At 39.9% G+C, this 8,868-nt stretch overlaps 1 protein-coding gene across 1 annotated transcript; it reads left to right on the top strand.

Annotated features, from left to right (window-relative positions):
* The first annotated feature begins 1,951 nt into the window (after nucleotides 1–1,951).
* Nucleotides 1,952–2,709, top strand: LOC131285376 (uncharacterized). Its single transcript, XM_058314229.1, has 2 exons — nucleotides 1,952–2,429; nucleotides 2,615–2,709. The coding sequence occupies exons 1-2, from the start codon at nucleotides 1,952–1,954 to the stop codon at nucleotides 2,707–2,709; spliced, it is 573 nt and encodes a 190-aa protein (XP_058170212.1).
* The last annotated feature ends 6,159 nt before the right edge of the window (nucleotides 2,710–8,868 follow it).

Raw genomic sequence — 8,868 nt, forward strand, 5'->3', positions numbered from 1 at the left:
CTTTCAAGCGACCAAGAACTACCGGTTGTGATAGCCGTTCCAAGAGGCCCTCCACGTAGTAAGATTAATGCGTGACTATGCGTGGACATATCATTGGTTTTATTCAACCCACGCTGACATAATAAATGCAGTTGCGCGTGTTTTTGTTTTTTATCGAGGTGATGCAGGAACAGTTTAATGTTAAAGAACCACTAGCTTCTATATAAACTGTCCTTCCACTTCATCACACCAGTTTACGTCGGGACCTGTACTGGAGTTAACTCCAGCAGCAAACGTCGAAGATGGTTGACAACAACGGAAGCTGCTTCATCCTAGTGCTGGTAGTCTGCATAGGAACTGGTTTCTGTATTTCCCAGCGCTCTTCTTGTGTGTGCGGCCCTCCAGACCATCTCTGTCCGTCAGCTCCATTACTGCAGGTTTACTTGCAGCACGAAAAGTACTGTACGCGATACTACAAGTGTGCTGATGGACGCGCAATTGAGTTCCAGTGTCCGTACGGGCTGTTCTTTGACGTGGATCTTTCAATGTGCACCTGCAACTTCACTTCGTGCTATCGAGCGAATCCTTGCCTGCAGTTTGTCGACGCCTGCCGATGCTGCGTGAAACAGTTTGACAACACAGGGTTGGCTCCACAAAACTTCTACGTGTGCTACAACGATGGCTACGCTTTGGCGCAAACATGCCCGTTGGCGCTGGATCCCTGTACGAACACAACGATTCAGTTGGAGTTTATCAATAATAAGTGTGAGGTGCCTCCAGGTAAGTGGTTTAATTTACAGCAGCGGTTTTTATGTAAAAATGAGGATAAGGACCGAAACTTTTATGATCATTTTGGTTCATAGAGTTTGTTCTCAAACCATTCTAATCATAACATCACTTAAATAATAATGTAAAAAAAAAACATTAAAATTATTCAAAAAACAAAACTGCTTGAATAAACCTTTATTAATTTCTTTTTCTCTATCAAAACCTATGCAATCACAATCGTAAAAAAAAACTTCAGAGAGCTCAGAAGAATCATCGAGCTCCTCTGATTCTTCGAGTTCATCGGAATCATCAGGTTCAGCAGATTCATCGGCATCCTCATCATCAGAAAGCTTAGATGAATCTTCGGGCGCAGACAGCTCAGACGAATCTTCGGGCTCAGAATCGTCAGATAGTTCAGCTGAATCTTCAGGCTCAGGATCATCGGATAGTTCAGACGAATCTTCGAGCTCATGGCTACCAGGCGGTTTAGATGACTTGCTCTATCCGTATAGTTCAGGTGAATCTTCGGGCTCAGTATCATCGGATAGTTCCGAAGAACCGTCGGGCTCAGTATCATCGGATAGTTCCGCAGTATCATCTGGCTCAGAATCATCAGATAGTTCCGACGAAGGCTCAGAAGCAGCGGATAGTTCCGATGAATCTTCGGACTCAGAATCGTCAGATAGTGCCGATGAATCATCCGGCTCAGAATCATCGGATAGTTCGGATGAATCAGCTGTGGCCACCTAAGGAGAACGATAATTTTTAGATGATTTTTACCGTAAATGCTGCTATATTATTGTGGCAGTTTTTTTTTTATGTTCAATAGTTCATTTTCAATTGTATCAAAATAAATCATATTTCTTAATCAATAAAAGCAAAACAGAGTTTAGTTTTTCAAGGAGATAGTGGATATAGCCGTTCTACAAAGTTGAAACATGTTGATGTATTGCAAGCTAGTAGTTAGATAAGTGCGTGACCGTTCATGCGCGCCTTATCAATTTCCAGTATGCTTTTTTGCAGAAAACCTCGCTCGCTGTCTAGAACAGGTGCCAATACGTCATGCACACCACACTAACCCCACAGTCCCCCGCGCAGCAGGAAGGAACCGATGGCGAGCTTATAAATCCGTGCCGAATGCAAACTGCAATCCATTGTACATTCGCATCTGGTTTGGAGTGCACTGCTGCCGAACTAAACAGTGATGACTGCCAAAACCATCATCAGCTCAGTGCTACTACTTCTTAGCTGCTATACGTCAGCCAGACTCGATGCACAGCGCTGCTCCTGTGTGTGCGGCCCTCCAGACCATCTCTGTCCGACGGCTCCATTACTTCAGGTATACTTGCAACACGAACAGTTCTGTACGCGATTCTACAAGTGTACCGATGGACGCGCAATTGAGTTCCAGTGTCCGTACGGGACCTACTTCGACGTGCGAAATTCGACATGCAGCAACGACTTTACTTTGTGCTACCGAGCGGATCCTTGCCTGCAGTTTGTCGACGCCTGCCGATGCTGCTTGAGGCAGTTTGACAACACAGGGTTGGCTCCGCAAAACTTTTACGTGTGCTACAATGATGGCTACGCTTTGGCTCAAACATGTCCGTTGGCATTGGATCCTTGTACGAACACAACGATCCAGCTACAGTTTGTGAATCAAAAGTGTGAGGTGCCACCTGGTAAGTTTAGTGATTATTTCTTGACTGAGAGGAAGCGTGCCTCTGTTGGAAATTATGCTAGTTTTGCTCAACAGCTTAGTTGCATTACGTACCGTATGATCGTTCGGGACATTGACAAATTTTGTTGAACAATTTTTGTAATACAGGTACAACAACTACTATTGCTACTACCACGACAACGACAGCGCCTACTACTACCACGACGACGACAGCACCTACTACTACAACGACAACGACTGTAGCTACTACTACTACAACTACGCCAGCGCCTACTACTTAATTTTACATCATACATTTCAAAGCTTCGACGTCTTTTACTAAACAAGTACTACCAGACATGGACGTGTAAATATGTTAATTTTAACTATTGAAATTGAGCAGTACCGTTTCCAGGATATTCGATGAGTACCGATTCATTTGTTCTTTTCTTGTCCATAGAATTGCGGCAATACCGACATTCAAAAAAGTATTTGAACTATTTATTTGATAAGTACAAATACTTTATCGATGTTACAAACTTTGATTTGCTTGAGAAAAAGTTCTTGTTATCCTCGCAGAAGAAGAAGTCATTCAGAAAAATATCAACTTTGAACAAAGAAGGAATAAAATTTACTTTTTAATTGTACTTGTTTAATGGATCCAATTTTGGTTTGGTATCGTGTAAAAACGTTTATATATGTCACGAATTGTTTTAGCAAACTGATTAATTTGCGTAACTCGATCTAACACACCAACGTCTTGAGTTAGCAAAAATCGAATCGAATACAAAAAAAAAAAAAATACATACCATTGATGATAGTAACATGATATAGAGAACTTTGATTATTTTGAAGTTTGATTGTTTTGTAGTTAATTGTTCAAATGAAATTTCTCCACAAAAGAATGACATTTGTTGAATTTCACACTGTGATGACTTCATTTATTGACTGCTTGATCACGACTGACCAATATCCTTAATGCTATCACTAACCACTAATACAAACCTAGAACTGTTAGAACTAATACTTATGTAATGCTTATCACTAATATTACAGTAATTATTATACACTACAATACACTAAAATTTAATAATTAAAATGCAACAAGAATATTTGGATTATATTTCATTTCCAAACTTTATTATACTTACTTAACTTATACTCATAATTTAAACTTACTTAACTTATAGTAGAGTTAATGCCTATTTTATAGTTTTTTTTTTAGAAAAACGAATACAAAAATAGCTAATTTACCGATGATTGACTGCAAACATACTGAATTCAGTTGCTAAAACAAGAAAGCATGTTGCATTTTTCTTTCATCGTGTGAATCGACAGGATCCCGTACTAATTCCAAACTGAATAGGTTTGAAATCACTTCTAGCAAAACCCAGAAGAAAAGCAGACATACGGAAGTACAACACGAAAGGTTAAACACGTGTGCGCCTTGGTTTTGTCTCACGAGGTAGAACATCCTGGTTCGTATCGTCCAACTGACCCAATGCTGGCCAGCTCACAGTAGTTACGGGTGCATGTCCGATTACAGAAGGCCCGGCGCAACTTTGTCGCGCACGTAGGCGATTGTGGCGCATTTTGTTATGGCGACCAGCGAAAGGGTCATAGAATGCTATATAAGATGCATGCTCACTCATTCAGGCAAGCATAAACGGTGCAGTATCCGGTGTGAAGGTAAGAAGGAAACATTTGGAGAATAGTTTAAAACAGAGGTAGGTGCACCATCATTGTAATTTCCTACCCTTTCCATTATCAATTGCCTTGCGTCGGCAATGGTTTCTAATTCATAAGGGGATAAACCCGTGATTGTTTCGCTAGGTTAATCTTGGAAGCTCTTCCACACAAAGCCGTCCGGTTAAAGTTTGATGTACTATAGAGAACCTGTGCCGACGAGGTTGGGTGGTCTTATACTTCGAGCTGAACGGGAGAGTTTTTAATAGAGAATGACGAGACAAGTAATGGTTGAAACAGAACATCGTGATAAACCGGAAAGAGATTACGGAAAAGATCGAACCATCCGTCCGTCCGACAACATCATAAATTACTTCAATTACCGTTGCACTGTCGAACTATTTTTAATACGGCCCCCATCAAGGTCAAAAACAATCCCTAGAGCTTCTTTGCTCGGGTGGCACTTGCCAAGAAAATGTCACCGCCAGGGTCCCTTTTTCCGGGTGCGCGTCTGCCGGTGGCGATAGAGACGGTGCGGCGTCAAAACAGAAGCCCCCGTTGTCTGGGACACAGTTAATCAATTAGCATGATAAATACGCAGGCTTTCCCAAACAACTGTCTCGTTACGGCACGTGTTGCCGCTGCTTCCTTGTGGCCGGTTGTACGTGTGCTGGCACGGCAAGAACATTATGGATCATTTGTGTTACCGCGCGGCAAGTATGTTTGGTGTTTAAAATAGATAGCGCGTCGCCAACCGTCGCCATCGTGCGCAGTCGCGTCACATTTAATTCTAACGGCACTCAATTCACGTTGAATCACTTTCGACTTGCTAGAACACCACCGGGAACAAGAAAGTCGGTAGCTCTTTTTTGTCCGAACGGGCTTGGTGGGAACTGTTCCGGCGTAAGCTAAACGTGTTCTATTTTGATCACTTCCGTTTACAAAGATTTATCTGCTATTTTTAAATAATTGTTGTAATTGATTATTGTAGTGCGTTTGACGGCACGAAAAAGTAACCGGCTTTCGTACCCTGCTTTTTTTGAGCTTATGCCGATGATTATCATTAGGACAAATGACAGTAACATTATCTGTACTGTTGTTGGTATGTTCTCGATTTATGAGATTTGTTTTTATCGAAGAAAAATGTTTTTTTTTTGAGAAAAAAAAGGCAAATACAAAATACCGAAGAAGAACGATTTAACACGTTGACGGCCATGACTATCATTTTTGATAGCCAGCTGTCATTAGTTCTAAAAAAGGGTTGTCTCGAAAAATATTGATACTATGCATGTTTAATAAATGTTATAAACTAATTTTATCAAAAACGATTGTACTGAAAAAATGTTCTCAACACGGTCAGCAGTCAACGTGTTAAACAATTTACATTTTCAATTACACATCTTTAGTTTTCCAACGCCCATTCTTAGCATTAGAAAACTGAAATTTGAGTTTCTCTCATATATAAGAGCTCGTTCAAAGTCCTCAGAGCATTTGATAGTAAGCGTTGTGTAATAGAAAGTGTCATTAAAGACTCATATAGCTTTTTTAAGAAATATTTTACAAGCAAACTTATGAAAACTATTTTGTTCTATTTTAGATAATGAATTAATACCATCGAAGGAGCAGTACTATTCTTCTTGGTTATGGTCTCAAATTATGCAAAGAAGACATTAAATTCAAACTCCAACTGCATATAACTCTCCTATGAGTTATAATGTAATATGACATTATAATAACTACAGATTGAAAAGTCTAGTGTGAAATATTTATTGAGACTATACTGACTCTGCTGAAGGTGGATAAAGAAATCTCAAGGAAAAAAAAAGAAATATAAGTTCTGGTAGCTGGAAAGCTTTTCGAGAGCTACCATACATGAGGAAAAATTCGCGATCCGATTTTTCAGCAGAAATCTGCACCTGTGATCGGACGAAGTAGGGGTTTGGATTCACCCAAACATGCCTTACAAGCTGACGGATGGTATCGTAAAAGGGATTATAAAACGGTTAAGTAATAAAAACTAGTTGTTACAGCTCGCCCGGAACAACAAGAAGCAGATGATTGAGGAACGTTCTCTATAGAGGAGAGCGATATCGACGGTTTGGAACAGAAATATGCTTCGGATTGTATAAGTTTATTGAGCGTTTTCTTATCCGTAGTTAAATTGTACGTTTTCGATTTCCTACCTATGCCTGTTCCGTAATCTGGTTCAGTTCTGGAGTGATCTTGTTGGTTGAATTCTCTTTCAGTCGTCGAAGGAATGCGCACCCAGAGATCGATTCGTTGATCTCATGTTTTTTCTTTCGATGGTAATTAATTCCGGCTTGGGGATCTGTGACCTTCCCTTTGCACTCCAGCGGCGTAGCTCGACCCGCACCGAGAACGGTCCGAAAGCCTCGAGCCGGCCAGAACTGGAACTGATGAGGCGAACGTGAGTGGTTCGGTGCGATCGAGCCCGCAGGGTTGGGCTTCAATTTTTACGACAATTCCCGAGCTGGGCAGCGGAATCGGTCAACCGTAAAATCCAATCAATCGAATCGAGCCTATCGCCACCACCATAAACCAGTCGTACAGCGCGAAACGCCGGAAAGGAGAAGACGTTTAGACGATGCAGGCATGAATCTAATGGTTGACCATCGCGGTAGAGAGTCGAGCGGCAACAAGAAGGAAGAAACACCACTAAACAGATAGCGAAGCAGACGAAGGTTGAGAAGAGATGGGTAAAGGCAACCGGGGATCGAAATTTCCGATCGAGACGTACACCCCGAAAACGGTTGTCGGACAACAGTGAACAGCGTGTTTGATTTCCGGAAACTGTGTAGTTAACACTTCAAAAACCCGCGAGTCCCCCTAGGAAGCACGGCATTTGGGAAATAATTTGTAGAACAGATCGAAGAAATTGATCTCATTAGGAAAGGATTGGAAGCAACGAGCCCGGGGGAACCGCGGAACTATGCGTTCCGTTTGTATTCCACCAATCTGTGATAATTGGATTTTTATTGCTCCGAAATCGTTAATCGTGCTGGCAATCAAATGTTTTGAGCCGTTCGATTTGATGTCTCAATTGGAGCTTTGGGTTGGTGCGATCGAACCGTGGAAACTTGAGGCAGATTATGCCCGGGGTGCTATGAGCGTGATGAACTTTGCAATGAGAAACATCTTCCTCGGCTGCCAATCCGTTGAAGGCAACTGATTAAATTACGCATGGATTAAATCGATTACAAATTATTCTTTGATTTTTGGCTCGTGAGAAACTGTGCGAACAATGAGCTAACAAACGATAGGAAACAAAGCATTCGCGGCGAAGAACATGATTGTCGGGGATGTGATTGGACAGTTTCAATCTATTCGTTTCCATTAAAATTTCTTGCTGAAAACGCCGTTTGGTGGTTGGCAGAATGTTTAATTAATGTTGCCTGCCGTTTAGCATGTATATAACTATTAAGGAAGAATGAAAGTTCAGAATTAATTTCAGCAATCAGTAAAGGCAATCATTTTAACATAATTAAAGAACGCATAGTAAATGCTGTTGGGACTTTAGCGAATGAATAAAATATTTATAACAATTTAATGCCATTACAAGCAGGATAATATTTAAATTGTAGAAATGCTCTGAGTTTCAACAAAATCAAGTGATAAAAAATGTTATGCTGTATTTCACTCCAGTCGGTCATATCGATTATTGTCAAGTTTGATGTTAGAAATTATTTCTTTCAACAACTATACAAAAGAAAAATCATTTATTTTTACACTAAGATTCTTTTTGGTGATCATTAAGTTGTTGAAGAATCCATTTAAGCTTCATGGGTTTCATGGGGGTGATGTTATGAAATGGAATCATAAAAATTACTACCATCAATATGTTTCCACATAAGATCCAACTAAATTTAACATATTAAATTTTTCATTCAAAATCATCAAAACGGGAAGCCTGAATGTGAAATTTTCATTTATTTATTTATTTATTTATTTATTTCGATTTTTTCAAGGGGCTATTCTGTCTGATTGAACTTAAAATAGTATTTAAATCTATGTTTACAATCTTCATGACAAATATGAATCGCAAACTAAACACGATTTCCCTTAATTAGTGCTAGACGTTCATCTTAGTAGTGTGGCGGTTTTTAAACTTGTCGAATTATCGTTAAATTCATGTTAAATACTAAATATATTTAACATTTTGCACATTGAGAGAATTGGTGGAAAATGTGCAATCGAAATGAAATGCATGAAAAGAAATTGAAGTTTAGATATTTAAATTACAAAAAATCAATTAATCGGGAAATTTGGTTTTGAAAGTTAATATGTATAAATGTTACAGATTTTTTTTCATTTAATGTTTGAGCATTTATTACAGAAGTGGCAATTAAGCCAAAATTTACCACTGGATTGAAAAAGTCAACGACTTTCGTTGCTTCAAAACAGTTCTTTTAACTCCGGGTAGCGCTTCAATGTACTGAAATTTGCTTCTTGAGGTGACCAATCGTCAATCGGCTGCAGGTATCAAAGCAATTGAAGAGTGAAAACCAACCGGAAGGTAGAAATCATCTGAGCGAAGGCAATTTTTATGATTGACAGATGCATGACATCGCGCACCAGCAGTTTACTTCCCTTTCAAAGCGAATGCATTTACTTCTCCACATTGATGAACTTTATATTGCATCTTCCGAATCGAAAAAAATGGCTTCTGAAGTGATTGTTACACCCGCCTCCGATCGTACACTTTATTGCACCGAACCAGCGGACCACAAACAGATGTCACCCCGCGGAGGATGACG

This window comes from Anopheles ziemanni, chromosome 3, assembly GCF_943734765.1.
Source record: "Anopheles ziemanni chromosome 3, idAnoZiCoDA_A2_x.2, whole genome shotgun sequence".
NCBI classification, from domain to species: Eukaryota; Metazoa; Arthropoda; class Insecta; order Diptera; family Culicidae; genus Anopheles; species Anopheles ziemanni.